Raw genomic sequence first — 21,769 nt, 5'->3', positions numbered from 1 at the left:
AGACCTATGTTACAAACAAAAGATGCTCCCCCATTCCACCCCCCAAAAAATCAACGAAGTAGAGTGATAGAGGAGTAGAGGATGAGGAGATACCTAACTTCTGGCTTCCACACATGCACACATGTATGCACACATGTGCACACCCATCACTACTCCACCCCATCCCTTGCACGTACACACACACACACACACACACACACACAAACACACACAAAGTATATACCCCCAAAAAACAAAGAAATAAGAAAAAGATTACTGACCTGTTCAACTGCTGAATCTCCTGCACCTTTTAAAGACCCCATGGAGATGGAAGCATCAGTCACCCCGGATGTCTTAACTTTAACATCAACTTTTGGATTTATCAACTTGAGTCTTGATCTTTTGTCTCCTTCTGAGGAAAGTCCTAAAAATGTTCATTAAATAAGACTTCAGAATTTAATCTTCTTAATCGTTTCAGCTTCCCCACACTCCCCATTAACTATCTCTTGTTACCCTGTACTTTATGAAATCTGATGAGAAAAAATTTATAAATTTCAATTTACTATGCACATGCGCTGGTGTGCACACAATCACAAAAATTGTTATTAAGAGAAAACTCAATAATTCAGTTATGTGATATGAAGATTTGTAAGTCACATTAAAAGCAATAAATTACAACATACTGAGATAACACTGAACATGGAAGAATTAGAGTATTTTCACCCTGAGTACCTTCAAATAATTCTGCTGGACTACTCATACAATTGAAAAACCAGTAAGAATAAAGACTCTTGTATTTAACCTGGATTAACTTTTCATATTTTCTTTTGAGATATAAGATGCAAATTTTCAAAAAGAATCTCTTCTCTTTAATAAATGAAACACTTTATAAACCATAAATGCTGACTCGCCCAACCAGACCCTATGAAGAGCCAATATTTCAAATCTTAAGAAGATGTAGTCTAATATTCAAAAACACCAGCCTTTTAAATTTGTTTATATTTAATTACGTTCAAATGATTGTTACATATCTAATTGCACATACAAGGTTGTCGCAATGTTTAATTTCCTCCTAACACTTAAGAAACAAGGGAAGCTTCAAGAACTTTAACACAGATGTCATACCTGGAACATAAACTACTGATTGTTCTTCATCAGAAACTGTGGAGGAGAACATCAAGGAAAATAATTATAAAACATCATGAGATATCTATGTGTATCTGTAAAAAAAAAAAAATCTCTTTTGACCTGAGAATTTATAACTTACTTAAAAAGAAAACTAGAAAAATAATAAATATTTTACAAAAGCTCAACTTTAGATAGTTATAACCTTATGTTTAGAGGAAAATGCTGGAAGCCATGGTCCATGAATCTTCCTTCACACTTCTTCCCAAATAGGATACTTTTGTGATACACATTCTATTATGTTGCTTTCCTTTTTCAACAAAAGGAGCTAAGCACCAGGGAGAAGCTGACAGTTATTTTAGGCAAAAAGAATAAATAATTCCAAGACAGGCATTAGCTTTGAAGATCAAACAATGTTTTAGGGCAAATCAATCATTCAAACACAAAGGCAATATTTATTCTTTGGTAATACATTCATGAAATGTCCCAAGAAGCCCCACTATAGAAGATGTGGGAAAATTTTAAGACAAAAAAGAATGATTTTGAATTTCAAAAGGAGAAATTCAGAAAATATATTTTTTTTCTGTAGCAATGTATATAAACATATATATATACAGACACATATATAAAGCTCTCTTGTGCTTTCTTATGATAATTATTTTTTGTAGCAAATATATATATGTAAATATATTTAGCTCAGTCTCAAATACATGTATATATATACATTTGCTACAAATATGAGTTTTATATATATATAGATATGTATGCATATATGTGTACTGTATATATATATGTATATGCACATACACACACACACATAAACATACATTTACTACGGAAAAAGAAACATCACAAGAAAGTTTTCTTCCTAGAGGATCCTATTAGGAATTCTGTCTAAATCCAGATATATCTACAAATCTACAATTTGGTAACATCCCAGGCAAAAAGCACATAAACAATTTTCTGTACAAATGATATGAAAAAATTCCAAAATTTTCAGTTCAAAAAATGTTTTCAAAGATTTCTAGATACCACAGTTATTAACCACAGCCATGTGGAAAATGATGTAGCGGGTTCAATAACATATCTATAAAATCAATAAGAAGGTTAGTTCCAAAGTCAGGATCACAAAGAAAGCCCCAATTAAGCTCTGTGGGCTACTAAAAGAACCCAACCTACTAAACAGGAAAAACAGTTCTTATAGGGAAGAGGAGTTGGGGGCAGGGGAAGTGAGAAGGAAATAGGAGAAGCACCAAACTACACACTGTATATTTATGAAATTGTAATTTAGTAATAAAGTAAATAGATAAATATTTTTTCTCAGTAGAATCCTTGTGATGGAATCTTTTTCCAGGGAATACTAATTAGAATTGCCTAGCAATATGTTGGGACTTGGTGATGGAAGGCCATAACTCCAGCTACTGGGGCGTCTGAGGCAGGAGGAGTTTAAGACCTGCCTGAACTACAGAATGAGTTTAAGGCCAGTCTGAGTTCAGACACTGTCTCCAAGGAGGAGAGGGTGGAGATGTGAGCTGGGCAAGGGTTGGGGCTGAAGAAGGCTTCCCTGGCATGAGCAAGGCCCTAAGTTCTATCACCCATAGTAACAGAAAAGCGGGAACTCTCAGATGACGCCCACTGCCTGAGCTCCTGGGTAGTTTTCTCACAGCCTTCTACAGCACATGTACGATCTACCACAGCTTTAAGATTTGGGTTGATAGGCTAGAATGGTGGTACAGACCTATAATCCCAGTACTTAGAGGAAAAAGACAGAAGATTAAGAGATCAAAGCCAGCCTCCACTGCATGAAACCCTACCTTAAATAAAGAAATAAATACCTACAAAAAGATGTTGACTGATAATAAGCATTTTTAAGTTTTCAATTTCCTCAAACACTGTGGATAAGGTTTGACAGCTTTGGAGAACAGAAATTACTGTTCCAAAGAAGCCAACTCTGAATTCACCAATAACAAATCTCTAAATAGCTCTATGAAATATAATAGTATGTTCTCCTGGACAACAGATACCATTCTTCTACTTTATATCCTCTAAGACTAACACAGAGCTTTTATACACAGTGGACATTCGATAAATGTGTGATGTTTGAAATGTACTTGAAAAAAAAAAAAACAGGAAAAAAATCAAGACAATGGTACAAAACATGCTCCATAGAGCAGTGCTTTTAATTACAAGATAGACGTAGGGTGTTCTCCAAGGATGTCCTGGAAAACATGTTATATTTTCTAGATCATTCACAAAAAGTCTGCTCACAACTAGAAGAGAAAAACCTGCGTAAAGAATGGGGACCCTACTCAGCTTCATAAGCTGAAACAAATATTTCTCCCTTTCTCCTCCTACTTCACTCCTGACACACTTCCACCATTCTTACTCTCAGCTAATAAATGTTTCCTATTTCCTTAAGAATAAAAACTGTAAAAACCTTCCCCATTTCCCTTCTTGCTACAGAAGTGCTCATGCTCTGATCTAAAGGCAATGGAGCCCTTACACACACACACACACACACACACACACACACACACACACACACACACACAATTACCTTTTTTCCTTTTCTTCCAAGGATATTGCTGCTGACATTTTTGATCCTCTTTCTGTTTAAGCAACCTTTTTTTTTTTTCTACTAAGCGTTCCTATTAGCATCTTAAGATTGTTGTGGAATATTCCTTTACACTGTGTTGAAGATACGTCACTGGGACTGATTTTTAAAAAAGCTAAACAGCCAATAGATAGGCAGGATTTTCAGGGCAAAGAGAACACTGGTAAGAAGGCAGAGTCACCAACCAGGAATGGAGGAAGCAAGAAAGCAGCCTGGGCAGCACAGAGTAAAGGTAATAAAGTCACGAGGCAGAAAGTAAATGAAAAGAAATGGGTTCATTTAAGTTATAAGAGCTTATTAGAAACAAGCCTAAGCTATTGGCCAAGCTTTCATAATTAATAAGAAGTCTCCATGTGGTTATTTGGGAGCTGGCTAGTAGGACAAAAAAATCCACCGACAAATGTTGTATTACTTTTTTACTTTTTTCAAAAAAGGAAAATAAATTGCTTAATCCTACATCCCCTCCAACTACTGCACTATTTTACCTTTACAGTTAAACTTCTTATAAGAGACATTCCATTGTCTCCAATTCCTCTCCTCCTAATTAGTCATGAACCTATCCAATCAAGCTTTCATTCTATCAATCAAATAAAACTAGTTCTAATGCCCCATATTGATAAACTTACCAATTAATTCATTTGCTTCTTTGGATTTGATCTGTCAATAGCATTTGATATAAATGACCACTCATTAAAATTTCATTGTGAGATACCACACTCACAAATTTCCTCTGACTGTTACAACAATTCCTGCCCCTTCCTCTTCAACTCTCCCTAGCCTGGCCATTCCTTGTGACTTTGGAGTGTCCTAGAGCCCCTGAGTTAGAGGTTTTATTCTTTCATTCTACCGATGATCTGATTCAATTCTCCTGTCTTTAAGTACTATCAGTGAGTTGATTTCTGCCAAATTAATCTTTAGCTCAAGCATATCTGCAAAATTTAACACTGACAGACACATAGAAGTTACCTCAGATTCAGTAAGTCCACTAGTGAAGTCCTTACTTGAATATCAAAGACCACCCGTCACATAGCCCTTCTCATACTCCTAGCTGCCAAAAACCAAACATGGAGTTATTCTTGACTTTTATTTTCTATCCCACATTCAGAAAATTCTTTTGGCATAACCTTCAACACATACCTAGAGCCCAACAACTTCTGACCAACAATGGCATATAAATCCAAATCACCATTTCTCTCACCAGGATTAAAGACATTGCCTCCTAACTGCCCTCTCTTGTTTCCATACAGAACTTGTCAACATTCTACTTTTTAAACAGAGGTCAGGCCCACCCTTTAGGCTTTAGGCCCAGGGATACAACCAGTGACCCCACACTCCACCCATTGCAGCCCCAGGTGCAGGCCAGCAGGCAGGACTCCTGCAGGCTGGACTGATGACCACCATCGCCCACGGGACCCTGTAACCTACAAGCTCCAATCCACCCCCAAGCCCACTCATCCTCCAAAACCACAGCTGATCCCTGACACTGACTGGCTCCCTGAGACACAGACACCATTTGCACTAATTGGAAGGTAGACTCCAGTGCAAGAATACATTCAACAACATAAAGAGCAATATGGTACCACCAGAACCTAGTTGTCCTACACCAGCAAGACCTGAACATCCCATCATAGAAGAATCAGAAGAAAACGGCCTTAAAAATAATTTTAGGAGCCAGGTGGTGGTGGCGCACGCCTTTAATCCCAGCACTCGGGAGGCAGAGCCAGGCGGATCTCTGTGAATTCGAGGCCAGCCTGGGCTACCAAGTGAGCTCCAGGAAAGGCACAAAGCTACGCAGAGAAACCCTGTCTTGAAAAACCAAAAAAAAAAAAAAAATTTAGGAAGATGATGGAGGACTTTAAAGAGGAAATGAAAAATTCCCTTAAAGAAATTGAGGAAAAGACAAACAAAAAATTAGAAGACATAAATAAGTCCTTTAAAGAAACCCAAAAAACCAAGAAAAAAACAATTAAATATGTGAAGGAAACAGTTCAAGACCTGAAAACTGAAATAGAAGAAATGAAGAGGACACAAATGGAGAGAATGCTGGAAATAGAAAATCTGAGTAAATTAACAGGAACTACAGATGCAAGTATAACCAACTGAATACAAGAGATGGAAGAGAGAATCTCTGGCATGGAAAATACAATAGAGGAAATAGATTTGTCAGTCAAAGAAAATACTAAAGCCAAAAAAGTCATAACACAAAATGTCCAGGAAATCTGGGACACCATGAAAAAGGCAAACCTAAGAATAATAGGGATAGAAGGAGAAGAATACCAACTCAAAGGCACAGAAAATATATTCAACTAAATCATAGGAGAAAACTCTCCCAACCTAAAGAAGGAAATGCCTACGAAGATACAAGAAGGTTATGGAACACCAAATAGACTGGACCTGAAAAAGAAGTCCCCTTGCCACATAATAATCAAACCACTAAAAATACAGTATAAAAAAAATATTGAGAGCTGCAAAGGAAAAAGGCCAAGTAACATATAGGCAGACCCATCAGAATAACACCTGACTTCTCAATGAAGACTCTGAAAGCCAGAAGGTCCTGGACAGACGTTATGCAGACACTAAGAGACCATGAATGCCAGCCCAGACTATTATACCCAGCAAAACTCTCAATCGCCATAGATGGAGTAAACAAAATATTCCATGATAAAACCAGATTTAAACAATCCAGTCCTACAGAAAGCACTAGAAGGAAAACTCCAAGCCAAGGAAGTTAGATGCATTCATAAAAACAAAGGCAATAGATAATCCCACAAAAACAAATCCCAAAGAAGGAAAACACACAACACTACAAACAAAAAATAACAGAAATTAACAATCTCTGGTCATTAATATCCCTTAATATCAATGGAATCAATCCACCTGTAAAAAGACACAGGCTAACAGAATGGATACAGAAACAGAATCAATCCTTCTACAAACAAGAAACACACCTCAACTTCAAAGACAGACACTACCTCAGAGTAAAGTACAGGGAAAAGTCTTTCCAATCAAATGGACTTAAGAAGCAATCTGGTGTATATATCCTAATATCTAACAAAATAGACTCAAAATAAAATTAATCAAAAAAGATTGAGGACATTATTTATTCATCACAGGAAAAATCCATCAAGATGAAGTCTCAATTCTGAACATTTATGCCTCAAATACAAGGGCACCCACATATGTAAAAGAAACATTACTAAAGCTTAAATCGTACATCAAACCCTATTAAGAGTGGGAGACTTCAACTCCTCACTCTCACCAATAGACAGGTGTACCAGACAGAAACTTAACAGAGAAATAAGGGAACTAACAGACATTATGACTCAAATGTACTTAATACACATCTAAAGAATATTCCACCCGAACACAAAAGAATATACCTTCTCAGCACCACATGGAACCTTCTCTAAAACTGACCAAATACTCGGTCACAAAGCAAATCTCAACAGATTAAAAAAAAAATTGCAATAACCTCCTGTATTTTATCAGACCACCATGCCTTAAAGTTAGAACTCAACAACAACACAAATTACAGAACCTAAAACCTCATGAAAACTGAATAATGCTCAACTGAATCACCACTGGGTCAAGGAAGAAATAAGAAAGAAATTAAAGACTTCCTAGAATTCAATGAAAATTAATGTACAACACACCCAAACTTATGAGACACTATGAAAGCAGTACTAAGAGGAAAGTTCATAGCACTAATGCATACATAAAGAAGTTGGAGAAAACTCACACTAGCAACTTAGCAGCACACCTGAAAGCTCTAGAACAAAAAGAAGCAAACTCACCCCGGAGGAGTAGATGCCAGGAAATAATCAAATTGAGGGCTGAAATCAATAAAATAGAAACAAAGAGAACGGTACAAAGAATCAATGAAACAAAAAATTTGTTCTTTGAGAAAAACAACAAGATAGATAAACCCTTATTCAAACTAACTAAAAGGCAGAGAGAGAATATCCAAATTAACAAAACAAAAGGGAGACATAACAATTGTCAATGAGGAAATCCAGAGAATCATCAGGTCATACTTCAAAAACCTGTAATCCACAAAATTGGAAAATCTAAAAGAAATGGACAATTTTTATGGATAGGCACCATATACCCAAATTAAATCAAGACCAGAAAAACCATTTAAATAGACCTATAACTCCTATGGAAATAGAAGCAGTCATTAAAAGTCTCTCAACCAAAAAAGCCCAGGGCCAGATAGTTTCAATGCAGAATTCTACCAGAATTTCAAAGAAGAGCTATTACCAATACTCCTCAAATTGTTCCACACAATAGAAACAGAAGGAACATTGCCAAACTCTTTCTGTGAGGCTACAATTACCCCGATACCCAAACCACACATGATGTAACAAAAAAAGAGAATTACAGAACAATCTCCCTCATGAACATTGATGCAAAAATATCCAATAAAATACTGGCAAACCAAATCCAAGAACACATTAAAAAAATCATCCATCATGATCAAGTAGGCTTCATCTCAGAGATGCAGGGATGGTTCAACATGTGAAAATCTGTCAATGTATTCCATCATATAAATCAACTGAAAGAAGAAAAAAAACAAAATATGATCATCTCATTAGATGTTGAAAAAGTCTTTGATAATATCCAACACCCCTTCATGATAAAGGTCCTGGAAATAACAAGAATACAAAGAACATACCTAAACATAATAAAGGCAATTTTCAGCAAACCGTCAGCCAACATCAAATTAAATGGAGAGAAACTCAAAGCGATTCCATTAAAATCAAGAAGACAAGGCTGTCCACTCTCCCCATATCTATTCATTATAGTACTTGAAGTTCTAGCTAGAGCAATAAGACAACAAATGAAGATCAAGGGGATACAAATTGGAAAGGAAGAAGTCAAACATTCATTATTTGCAGAGGATATGATAATCTACATAAATGACCCCAAAAATTCTACCAGGGAACTCCTACAGCTGATAAACACCTTCAGTAATGTGGCAGGATACAAGATTAACTCAAAAAAAAAAAAAAAATCAGTAGTCCTCCTATAAACAGACCAAGAAAGAAATCAGAGAAACATCACCTTTACAGTAGCCATAAATAATATAAAATACCTTGGGGTAACTCTAACCAAACAAGTGAAAGACCTGTATGACAATAACTTTAAGTCTTTGGAGAAAGAAATTGAAGAAGATATCAGAAAATGGAAAGATCTTCCATGCTCATGGATAGGTAAAACCAACATAATAAAAATGGCAATCTTACCAAAAGCAATGTACAGATTCAATTAAAAACCCCAACACAGTTTTTCACAGACCTTGAAAGAACAATAATCAACTTCATATGGAAAACAGAAAACCTAGGGTATTAAAAACAATCCTTAACAATCCTTTACAATAGAGCAACTTCTGGAGGCATTACCATCCCTGACTTCAAGCTCTACTATAGAACTATAATAATAAAATCAGCTTGGCATTGGCATAAAAACCAACATGTGGATCAATGGAATAGAACTGAAGATCCTGACATTAATCCGCACACCTATGAACACCTGATTTTTGATAGGGAAGCCAAAACTGTACAATGGAAAAAAGAAAGCATCTTCAACAAATGGTGCTGGCCTAACTGGATGTCAACATGTAGAAGACTGCAAATAGATCCATATCTATCACCATGCACAAAACTTAATTCCAAGTGAATCAAAGACCTCAACATAAATCTAGCTACACTGAACCAGATAGAGGAGAAAGTAGGAAGTAGCCTAGAAAGCATTGACATAGGAGACCACTTCCTAAATATAACACCAGTAGCACAGACACTGAAAGCAACAATTAATAAATGGGACCTCCTGAAAATGAGAAGCTTCTGTAAGGCAAAGGACACAGTGAATAAGACAAAATGACAGCCAACCCCAAATCTGACAGAGGGCTGATCTCCAAAATATATAAAAAACTCAAAAAACTAGACAGCAAAATACCAAACAATCTAATTAAAAAATGGGCTACAGATCTAAACAGAATTCTCAACAGAAGAATCCCAAATGGCCGAAAGACATTTAAGGAATTGCTCAACATCCTTAGTCATCAGGGAAATGCAAATCAAAACAACTTTGAGATACCATCTGATATCTGTTAGAATGGCTAAGATCAAAAACACTGATGACAGCTTATGTTGGAGAGGATGTGGAGCAAGGGGAACATTCCTCCACTGTTGGAAAGAGTGCAAACTTGTACAGCCACTTTGGAAATCAGTATGGTGGTTTCTTAGAAAAATTGGGAATCAATCTACCTCAAGACCCAATGATATCACTCTTGGGCATATACCCAAGATATGTTCAAGCATACCACAAGGACACTTGCTCAACTATGTTCATAGCAGAATTATTTGTAATAGACAGAACCTGGAAGCAACCTAGATGCCCTTCAACTGAAGAATGGATAAAGAAAACGTGTTACATATACACAATGCAGTATTACTCAGCTATAAAAAACAATGACATCATATAATTTACAGGCAAATGGATGGAACTAGAAAATATCATCCTGAGTGAGGTAACCCAGACTGAGAAAGACAAACATGGTATGTACTCACTCATAAGTGGATACTAGATGTAAAGCAAAGGACAATCAGACAACAACCCATAGCTCCAGAAAAGCTAGCTAACAAGGAGGACCCCAAGATGGATGCATGGATCACCTTGGGAAGAGGAAACAGAGGAGATCCCAATATGTAAAATGGGGAAGGGAGGACAATAGAGGGTAAGAGATGAGGGATTATAACATGAGGGAACAGGATGTTCGAGCTGGGAGAGGGATGGAATGGAAGAGCAATGAAAGAGATATCCTCATAGAGGGAGACGTTATAGGGTAAGGGAGAAATCTGGTGCTAAGGAAATTCCCAGGAATCCACAAGGACAACCCCAGATTAGACTACTAGCAATAGTGAAGAGAGTGCCTGAGCTGGCCTACCCTGGTAATCAGATTAGTGAATACCCTAACTGTCATCATAGAGCCTTCATCCAGTAACTGATGGAAGCAGATGCAGAGATCCACAACCATGTACCAGGCCAAGCTCCAGGAGTCCAATTGAAGAAAGGGAAGAGGGATTATATTAGCAATGGCAGGGGGTGGGGGGATGTCAAGATCATGATGGGGAAATCTACAAAGACAACTGAACCAAGCTCTGTAGCATGAATCTTAAAAGGTCTTATTACTAAAAACAAATCAGACCCAGGTATTGGGGTGAACACTGAAAGATCAGAGAAACAGAGCAAGCCTCAACTAACCTCACCTCGACAATTCCTCAGCTGATCTCATTTCCTCAAACCGGAAGCCTCTGAGTCTTCATCCAGAATGAATCTTAACTGAACTGCTGCTAAAAGCCTAAAAGCTTAACCAGGTTCTAGTTCCTGGTCCTCACACCTTATATATCTTTCTGCTTCCTGCCATCACTTCCTGAGATTAAAGGCATGTGTCACCATGCCTGGCTGTTTCTAGTGTGGCTTTGAACTCACAGAGATCTGGATGGATCTCTGCCTCCAGAATGCTAGGATTAAAAGTGTGTAAGCCACCATTTTCTGGCCTCTATGTCTATCTAGCTGTTCTGTTCTCTGACCCAGATAAGTTTATTAAGGTGCACAATATATTGGGGGACACAATATCACCACAAAGCTCAAAGGAACTCACCAACTTTAGACCGACAGCTGTGGAACCTGCATGGGAGGGAGACAGTTGTGTAGCTGGGTCTGTTTGAGGGGCCCCTGGCAGTGGGATCAGGATCTATCCCTGGTGCATGAGCAGACTTTCTGGAGCCCATTACCTATGGTCAGACACCTTGCTCACCCCTGATAAAGCAGGGAGGGGCTTGGTCCTGCCTCAACTGAATGTACCAGGCTTCGCTGTCCCCCCATGGGAGAACTTACCCTGTTGGAGGAAGGGATTGGAGGGGGGGGGTAGGGAGAGGGTTGGAAGGGGGATCTGTGGTTGGTATGTAAAATGAATAAAAAACTTTTTAAAAAGATAAAAATAAAAATAGAGGCCAGAATGAACATTTTAAAATTTTATATCATTTCTACTCAGAATAAAAATCCAAGTATGAGGTCTATAATGCTCAAGATCTGATCTTTCCACCCTATCTCTCTTCTCATTTCTTGATATACTTCCCCTTCACTGCTAGCATCTGTGAATTTGTTAATGACTACACAAGCTCCTGTGTTAGAGCTCCTGTATTTATGATTTCTTTAGCTAGATAGCTTCTTCTCAAAAGCTTCATATTACTCATTCATTATCTTTAAGCCCTTGATCATACATCACTTTATGACTGAGGCCTTCTTTGCCTAACCACACATATACTTAAAACTGCACAATTCTCTCCAACTGTGACCCCTCCCCTCCCTCGGCCTTTTCCTACTTTATTTTTCTCTGAAGCACTTATTAGTAGTAGATGCATGCATTTCATTTTTCAGCCTTATCTCATATCTTCAAAATGTTAAGACCAAAAAAGATGATGATTTTCATCTTGTATATTCAATTTTGTATGAATTCCCAAACAAAAAGAATATCTGGTTTTTACTAAGCCATCTACAAAGGGATAAAACTGATATTTATTTTTATGAGCCATGAGCCCAACAACTCTAAATACTAATTTCAGCAAACATTTTTAAAACTAGCATTGAGCTAGCTAACAGGAAAAGACCCTAGGAGGGACACATGGAAAACCCTGTGAAGGAGAAGTGGATGAGATCTACATGAGTGGACTGGGTGTGGGTGTGGGGGGTGGCAGAGGGCGAGGAGTGGGGGATGAGAACATAGTGAAATGGAAGGGTCAAGCTGGAACAGAGACAGAGTGGGAGGGCAGGGAGGAAGATACCATTATAGATGAGGACATCATGGAAATAGGAAGAGGCAGGGTGCTGGGGATGCTCTCAGGAATCCACAAGATTGACCTCACCTTGGTCTGCTGGCAGTGGTCCAGAGGGTGCCTGGACCGGTCTACTATGGTGACCAGCCTAGCAAATAACCTAACTATCATCATAGAGCCTTTGTCCAGTGACAGATGGAGGCAGATACAGAGATCCACGGCCAGGCACCAGGCTGAGTTCCTGGAATCCAATTAATGAGAGAGAGAAGAGATACTGCAGGTGAGGGACGTCGAGATCATGATGGGAGGATGTGCAGAGATGATAGACCACACTAGTGGAAACCCATGAACTGTGGACTGGTGGCTGTGGAGCCCCCATGGGACAGAACTAGGCCCTCTGGACAAGGAAGACAGTTGTTTGGCTAGAACTGTTTGGGGGGCACCCAGGCAGGGGGATTAGGATCTGTCCCTGGTGCATGGGCAGGCTTCTGGGAATCTGGTGCCTGTGGTGTGACACCTTGCACAGCCTTGGTGCAGTGGGAAGGAGCTTGGACTTGCCTAGGCTCAGTGAGCTGGGCTCTGCTGACTCCCCATGGGAGACCTCAATTTGGGGGATGTGGGGATGCAGGGTGGCTTGGGAAAGAGGGGTGGGAGAAGGCAGGAGGGGGGGTTGTGGATAGCATGAGGAGTGACTAGAAAATTTCTTAATAAAGAAAAATAAAATAAAAAATAAATAAATAGTTCATCTGGAGAATTTCAATTGTGTATGTAATACAGCTCAGCTATAGGCCATAATTACACTCTGGAACCTATACAGTAATAAAAAACTCCAGTCAGGGAAAAGAATGCTTGCTTGCCATAGTTTGACAGGCTAGCAACAAACAAGAGCCACTTTTTCACCTTTTATTCAAAAAAAATCAGCATATTAAATATTCAAAAAAAAGTTAGCATTGAAAGTTGTCTCTTCCAATAACATGTAACAACCTATTTTGTCTCATTAAGAGCTCAAAGATTTAACTTACATAGAATCTCCCAACAAAGCTATATTTTTTAGAAAGATCAAAAAGACAAAAGGTATATCAAACGTATATTGGACCTGCATGCCACCTTATTTCTCTAGTTAGAAGTACTTCAACAAGAATTACTGCAAGTTACAAAATATTTTCCATGATGATAACAACACAGCTATTTCCCCAGAAGGAAAATAGTACTTGGAAGTCAGGGCAGAACTGGTATAGAGGAAGCAACGCGTGAAAGAAACAAGCTAAGTATTGCTTACTGTTCCCTAACTCTTTGAATAGGGATTCATTTGCCAGCAACACAGGTATATGTCATTTTTATCTACCACAGAGGTTTTGAGGTAAATTAGGTTTACGTCAATGTGAAGTCTCAATCTATTTTTACTTGAAAACTGAATGCCAGAGATGATAATTACTGCAATGTTTTGGGCCACTCCCTTGTAGTTCATATTTGTTTATATTTTATTAATTCTGTTAACCCAGCAAGCGCACATTAGTAATCAAATTTAGATACTGTAGAAAGAGTATCCACTTCTAACACTACTATGAACAATATAGATTAGCAAAGAAATTCACGACCACAAAAATTGTGTTTTACCAGAAGATTTAACCCATAAGATGCAATGTGGCCTCCTCATTATTCATACATTAGATGCCAATACCTTGTGTCAAATAGCACTGCTGACTCAAAATATGCAGTTGTTACAACTCTTTTTAAAGGTGATGATCCATCATTGATTATCTGCTCTCTCATGATGAAAACTTCTAGGATTGAAAAATCTCTCAATCACATTTATTTAATCATTTAAGTGAAGCACTGAAAATCTTTTATTCACTAATGTGCAAAGAATACCAGGTCATAGGTGCATACTTTCTGACTTTATCCTAGTGGAATTTTACTCTGGAGTGGTCTGGGAAATAATCATCAATGTGTCAGAAAGAAATCAAGATTCAAAGACCAAAAGGTCCATAATTATCATTACATTTTTCAGCAAATAGCAACAATGTACATTTAACACAGCTGTATGCCCTATGGAGATTTAGAATGAAAATATCAGAGGCTGAGTGTTAATTGGTCATTAGATGGAATAGTCGGAGGAAAAAGGCGATACCAATAACTTTGCAATTCCTTTCTTATATCTGAATTTCTATAGAACCGAATTACCATCATTTTCCATATAATTTCAATTTCTCACCTTGAGTGGATAGGTCTGAATGTTTTTACATTAACTATTCAGCTCATGAGAAAATGTAAAAGGTAGAGAATATATTATTACTTCTATAACAAATGATTAGTGTTATGACTACATAAATGAGTACAAGGCTGCTAACAACAAAAGCAAAGGTTTGGACCACACACTGTGAATTTGCTCAGTTCCAGTGAAATGGACTGTCATCTCCTCTACTGTATGTCAGAAAAATACCATTAGCTGTTATAAGCAAATAACTCTTTTTTCCTAAAGAAAAGACGGATCCCAATTTCCTGAGTTCCTACTTCAGCACAGCAGTCCTGATGCACACATTTGCTTTTCAACTCTAATAAGTAAAGGGGAAAAAATTTCCTTTGAGAGTACACTGGTAAGCTTTCTTCCACAGTACATGAGGTAATTTCATTTGCTCCTCGCCCACCTATCAGAGACAAGCAGTAATTCTGTTTAGTAAGTGCACAACACTAAACACTCAGCAGCACAGAATGCAAACGTATTCCTGTCTGCACCCAAGAAACTCTCACTCAAGTAATTCAATAAAGGAAACTGGTAATACAATTTTCTAAGTTTCACTGGGAGCTAGGAATAGAATGTCCAGAATGATTTTGCCAAAGGTAACAGTAATACCTAAAAACAATGTCATCACTACACCTAGCAAACCAACTGGCCTCTTTTCAGGCACTTGGGAACACTGATTACATTTCCTCTCTAGTAATGCCCCTCTAGCAAGGAAGTACATAACCAAGATGAAAGCTTCAGATGCAAGAGCTAACCTAATCCTAGAAATGAACTACGGTGAAATCTCATCAGTTATTGAACCGAGAATTCTAACTACTGCGCGACTAGAAAGCTCCACAGCTTCCTGAGCAAAAACAATTCCCAAACTTCAATTTTCAACAGGGGTGACGCACAACCTTGTAAGTCAACACTGCTTCCAGGCACTTCCTATTGCATTCCCTAACTAGCACCAGCAGAGCTCGTCCTAGAAAATACAGCTTCACTCAAGGACTTTGAAAGCCCAAGATTAGCCAATAAAAATCACCTGATTTGCTCCTAGGGGCGCACACTAAAGGGAATTCCAAATCAAGAGAAAAAAGACTCGCAGCCCCACCAGCAAAAGTGTGTCCACCCACACTTGCCCTCCCTACCACTACAAACTCACTCACTTGGCACCCTCCATCAACCAGTGATCTCGCGGCAAGGGTTGGCAGCGGAGCTTTTCCAGCCTTGCCTGAGACCTCCCCATCCAAGGCCACCTTTGCAGAACCCACAGTCAAGGAGGGCGGATTTCTCAGGGGCCAGAATTCCCACCTAGCAACACCTCGTCGCCAGGCGCGGGGACACCCCGCTGGAAGTGGGAAGGCCCGCTCTCTGGCCCCGGGTGCGCGCCGCGCTCCTCGGACCCACGGGAAGCCTCGCGCGCCGACCCTCGCCACCCCGCAGGGCGCGGCGCCCCCTAGCAGCGGGGCAAAGGATACCGTCGCGGCTCCAGAACGCCGAGCCGGGCAGGGAGGGGCCCGCCGCGCCCGCCATCTTGAAACAACCGCCACTCGCAGCGTCGCGCCGGGGCCGCCACGCCCCGGCCGCCAGGCTCAGTCCCCATTGGCCGCTCGGCGCAGAGGCCCGCCCCCGCTTGCGCCTCCGACCCTGGCGAGGGCCGAGGCTCCCGGCCGAGGCGAGGCGGGGTCGCGGAGATGTGAGGTGAGGCCCCGGCCAGGGTCGCGGGAACGAGCGCCCAGCGGAACTGCTGCAGCCAGAGCCCCCCGGGGCGCCCATCCTCTCCTGGCCGAGCCCTCAGGCGCCGAAAACTACAACTCCCGGCATGCCGTGAGCCCGACGGCCGCAGAGCTGAGGCGGGGTCGGCCGCGTCAGCCGGCAAGCCGGCTCTCCACGGCGGCCCCGGTCACTGCCACCGCCGCCGCTGCCGCCGCTGCCGCCACCGCGCGCGGAGGGGGGACGCGTGCCATGGAGGAGATGCAGCCCCCACTGCAAGCCGGCAGCAAGCCGCACCTGGAGAAGCTGACCCTGGGCATCACTCGCATCCTCGGTGAGTTGGGTAGGACAATGGGCGGGCGCTGGGTGGACTACGGGGAGCTGGACCTGGCTGCACGGGCCATCGCTTGTTGCGAGTTCTGCAGAAAAGGGGGTGTCGTCTGGCCAGGTGCTGAGAGTTCGGGAGGGTCGCCTCACACTTGCAAGGGGGAGAGAGGCACTTGGGAGCCTACGAGACGTGTTTCCCAGGAGGCTTCCTGAGCCCAGGTTCTATCCCTGAAATGCAAACCCTGCTGCTGATGGGTGCAGAGGTGAACTGAGGTCACGATGCTGCCAGTGTCCCAAGGCAACCACTGCCCAGCGCTTCTGTGTACAGCACCGAGCTGTGCGAAGGAGTTGAGAGTTGTTCTTTTCATTGGACATGGGTTAACTAACCACCGCAAAGTTAGCCACTGGGGCTACAGCTGTGGAAGAAACAGGGTGTGTGAAACAAACACATTAACTCCCTAAGCGCCCACAACAAATCAGTGCTATTTCACTGACTAATCAGAGGTAGCCGAGACCAGGAGGTGCCCAGCCTTTCGGGGAAGTTCAGAAGAATCACGCCCCAGAAATGATTCTAGATTTTCTAAAATAAAGGGAGGGATATGGGTACAGCTGCCTAAGCTGGTTGAGAAAGTATGCTGGGAATGCTTTCCTCTCACAACTGTAACGAAATTGCAATTTCTCTGTGGTGACCCACAGGTTCCTTGTGGGATCTGTTTTCATGTTGATCATTGTTTCCATCGTTGCGGACATCTTGCTACTTCTCGTCATTTTCAGTTTGCCTGGACTTCTTCCACCTGGAATTGTCTCCCTCTCCATGTCTCCCTTTCATCATGCATATTTCTGATCAAATTAGTATTATTTCTGATAAATTTTACCCAAATAGTTCTAATTTCATCTTGCTCTCTCTTACCTCCCCCCGCTTTTTTTTTTTTTTTTTTTTTTTTTTTCATTTAGCAGCACCTATTAGCACTATGTTTAAGTGTGTGTTTATTTGGCCATTTTCTATAATAGAAATCTGAGACCTGGCCTGATTTATCCTGGGAACGTGTGATTTGTTTAATATGCAAAAACTAATGTAATAGAATGTTAGTAAAACAAGGGACAACGCCTACATCATCGATGACTGCCAAAAAGCTACTTGACAAAATCCAGCACCCTTGGGGGGGGGGGGCGACTTACATTATAAATAGAATATACCAGTCTGTAACCCTATCACTGAGAAAGGAGTATAATGGTGATCACAGAGTCAGACTAAGCTAGTAATACAATTTTTTTCCCTCAAAATAAAAGCAAAAAAGAACAAATGGAGAACTTTATCGTCTTGATAAAATGCATCTGTGGAAAATCCTAAAGCTAACATCATGTTGACAGACTACCTGCTTTACTCTTTTCTTTTAATTTTTACTTTATTTTATAATTTAATTTTACATATCAGCCATGGATCCCCTTGTCCGTCCATCCGTGTCCCCCCCCCATTCCCATCTCCTCCAGGGCAAAGACTCCCCTGAGGATTGAGTTCAACTTGGTAGATTCAATCCAGGCAGGTCCAGTCCCCTCCCAGGCTGAGCCAAGTATCCCTGTATATGCCCCAGGTTCCAAACAGCCAGCTCATGCACTGAGGACAGGTCCCAGTCCCACTGCCTGGATGCCTCCCAAACAGATCAAACTAATCAGCTGTCTCACTTATCCAGAGGCCCTGATCCAGTTGGGGGCTCCTCAGCTATTGGTTCATAGTTCATGTGTTTCCACTATTTTGGCTATTTGTCCCTGTGCTTTTTCCAACCTTGGTCTCAACTATTCTCACTCATACAAACCCTCCTCTTTCTCGCCAATTGGACTTCTGGAGCTCCACCTGGGGCCTGGCCGTGGATCTCTGCATCCGGTTCCCTCAGTCATTGGATGAGGTTTCTAGCACGACAATTAGGGTGTTTGGCCATCCTATCACTCTTAAGATCAAGAACAACAATAACAAAATGTGCTAAAAGCTCAGCAAAGATGGTCCAGGTTTGCTGATTCACTGGGCTCAATTTGTTCCAACAGAAAGAGATAAAGCAAAATGAACAAAGGGAAAAGGGCAGGCATGGAAGTTAGTTTTCAAGAGTTCTCTCACTGAAACCACACAGGGCATACTTAATTTCCCAGCAACATGTTTGTAATAATATGTCTGAAATGTAGATCTGGAAAGCTCTTTTAAACTGAGGAGTCCAGAATTTATTGGCAGTTATTGATGTAGACATCCTTTATCTAACATGTACCAACTTCCAGTTTCCCAAAAGAAAATCATATATTCAACACAGTTTATTTGCATTAGCAATTGGGATATAGTGATCCAGGTTCATCTAACAATGATGGAAACCTCACTGAAATCCATCTCAAGATGCCATCCAAGAGCCAGCCTTACAAGTAGGCCTTGTAAACAATTGCAGTCTCAGGTATACTATGCTTGACCTTTTCAATCTTAATATTTCTACCCACTCAGCATTGTACTAGAGATTCTGGCCAGGAAATTAAATAAATTATAAGGGGGAAAGTAGAGATACCTCTGTTTGCAAATGATGTACCCTTACAAATTAACCCTAAGGAATTCTCAGAACGAACACACACACACACACACACACACACACACACACACACAATCAGTAGCAAAAAGCAATACAAAAATGAAATTAAGAAAGCAACTATTTACAATCATACCATAGGAATAAAATAGAAATAAGTTAACTATTGGTGAAATTATTAAAGCCACTCCACATAGTTAAAAGGGAGATTTATTTAATGGCGTAACTTACAAATGAAGGGATAGGTAGGTGGTGGGTTCTGGGAAAGATGCAGCGCAGTCCGGGTGTTCTCTGGAGAACTCTCCTTGGTCTGCCTCTAGCATCCAGGGTCCAAGCAGGAAGAGAGCGTGGCACATTCTCATCTCGGGTCTTCAGGGCCCTCTTTTGGCCCCGCCTTGTAGGCGTGATAGTTACCGAAGCCTTAATCAGGGTTGGAACTTCCAGACCAAAGCTGGAATGGCTACCCACTACAGTTAACAAAGAAGTTTGTGACTTTTACACTGAAATAGTATAAGTCTTTTGAATGATACTAAGTCCAAAATGAGTAAGAAGAAATGTCATCTTTATGTATATGGAGTGGTTTTCTCCAAGCATATCAACAAATTTAGGAACTGCAATTACTATCAAATCTCAACCACTTCTATTGTAGAAACTGACAAATTAATGCTAAAGTTAATATCTAAACATAAGAGACCAGGAATAACGAAAACAAACTTGGAATAGAAGAAGAAGGTTCCTTTTACTTATTCTTTTTTCTTTCAAAATTTACTACATTTGGGTGACTAAAAGTTTGAGAGATAGTAATGGTAATACTTATATAACAATGTGAATAATTATGCCACTGATCTCTACACTTACATATGACAAAAAGGATAAGTTTCATGTAACATGTAGTTACTATAATAAAGGTAATTTACTACAAAATTGTAGTAATAGTTTTTTAAAGGGGTACTGGCATAAAGATAAAAATACAGATCTTTGGTATAGAATTGAAACTCCAAAAATAGCTGTCATGTTTAAACTTCATTGATTTCTTTTAATATGGATGTGAAAACTATTCAATGGGGAAAAATACTTTCAACAAATAATGCTTATAACAACTTGATGTCCACATTTAATATCTGGCCTGAGGAAGCCAGAAGAGGGTGTCCGACCCTCTGGAACTAGAGTTACAGAGTTATGAGATGTCGTATGGGTGTTAGGAGTGAAACCTGGGTCCTCTGTAAGAAAAGCCAGTATTCTTAACTGCTGGTCCATCACTCCAGTTCCTCTTAGTTTAGTTTTTAAGCAACTTAGAAATAGTGAGTCGAATTTTAAATGTGATACAAGAAAGAAAGGAATAGTTTATAAAAATTTAAAATGTGTTTTTGTGGATACCATCAAGTGACAATATAGCCCCCAAATAGAATATTTGTTAATCATAATATGAAGAGATTGCAAGGTAGCTATAAAGAGCTCTAGAAATTTAGCAATTAATGAAAATCTAAATTAAAAGGGTCCCATTTGACATTTCTTTGAACCATATTTATATAAAGATGATGATCATAAGTCAAATAAACTTATCAAAGCCATAATGAGATACTACTTCATATCCACTAGAATGGCCATAATAAAAACTGACATAAATATTGTCAAATATTTGGAGAAATTTGTTCAAATCCTCATGTACTGCTGGTGAGAATGTAAACTAGCACAGCAACTTTGGAGAAGGGTTTGACCCTTGTTTAAAAAATAAACATGGAATTATTGTATGATTTAGCAATTCTACTTCTCTTTATCTATGAGAAAGAAAATCATTTACATACAAATACTTGTTCCCAAATATTCTTCCATATTATTGATAGTTATATACATTAAAAACAACTGTAATATCCAGCTAATGAATGGATGTAAAAAGTGTGTATTCATGAATAGAAAAAAACTTTAATTAGATTTTTTTCCTTTCATAATATATCCTGATTGCAGTTTTTCCTCCCTCTATTCCTCTCAGTTCCTCCCCTCCTATCCAGATCCACTCCTTTTCTATCTCTCATTAGAAAACAAACAGGCTTCTAAGATATAATAATAAAATATAACAAAAAGTATAATATGATAAAACAAAAACTATCACATCAGAATTGGACAAGACTAACAAATAGAAGGTAAAGAGCCCAGGAGAAGGCACAAGAATCAGAGACCCACTTGTTCAAGCACTCAGGAGTCCCATAAAATACACTAAATTGGGAGCCATAATATATAGACAGAGTGTAAGTATTACAGCTCTGGAGGGAAAAGTATCCAAGCCATCAGAAGCCAGGCTATACCTATAGGTGTAGGTGTTACAGCTCTGAAGGCAAAGGTATCCTGGCTGTCAGAAACCAGGCTATACATATAGGTGTTACAGCTC

General features: G+C 39.8%; 2 protein-coding genes across 5 annotated transcripts in view; one reads left to right on the top strand and one right to left on the bottom strand.

Annotated features, from left to right (window-relative positions):
- Window positions 1-16,579, bottom strand: part of Kiaa1328 (KIAA1328 ortholog) — a 284,149-nt gene extending 267,570 nt beyond the window's left edge. For 2 of the 4 annotated variants that reach the window (XM_028867149.2, XM_028867152.2), the window contains exons 1-3: window positions 16,264-16,579; window positions 1,105-1,140; window positions 261-403 (exon numbers count right to left, since the gene is read on the bottom strand). In XM_028867149.2, the coding sequence (XP_028722982.2) occupies window positions 261-403; window positions 1,105-1,140; window positions 16,264-16,561 (477 nt within the window). In that variant the 5' untranslated portion in view covers window positions 16,562-16,579. Of the gene's footprint in view, window positions 1-260; window positions 404-1,104; window positions 1,200-1,309; window positions 1,633-15,951; window positions 16,215-16,263 lie in introns of those variants that run through there. The other 2 variants (XM_037197016.1, XM_028867150.2) reach the window with 2 other exon arrangements.
- Window positions 16,580-16,652: 73 nt separating this feature from the next.
- Window positions 16,653-21,769, top strand: part of Tpgs2 (tubulin polyglutamylase complex subunit 2) — a 57,900-nt gene continuing 52,783 nt past the window's right edge. Inside the window, exon 1 of the mRNA XM_028867155.2 lies at window positions 16,653-16,832. Coding sequence (XP_028722988.1) covers window positions 16,751-16,832 — 82 coding nt within the window. The 5' untranslated portion in view covers window positions 16,653-16,750. The remainder of the gene's footprint in view (window positions 16,833-21,769) is intronic.

This window comes from Peromyscus leucopus, chromosome 19, assembly GCF_004664715.2.
Source record: "Peromyscus leucopus breed LL Stock chromosome 19, UCI_PerLeu_2.1, whole genome shotgun sequence".
NCBI classification, from domain to species: Eukaryota; Metazoa; Chordata; class Mammalia; order Rodentia; family Cricetidae; genus Peromyscus; species Peromyscus leucopus.
This window is presented reverse-complemented; position numbering and strand designations above follow the sequence as displayed.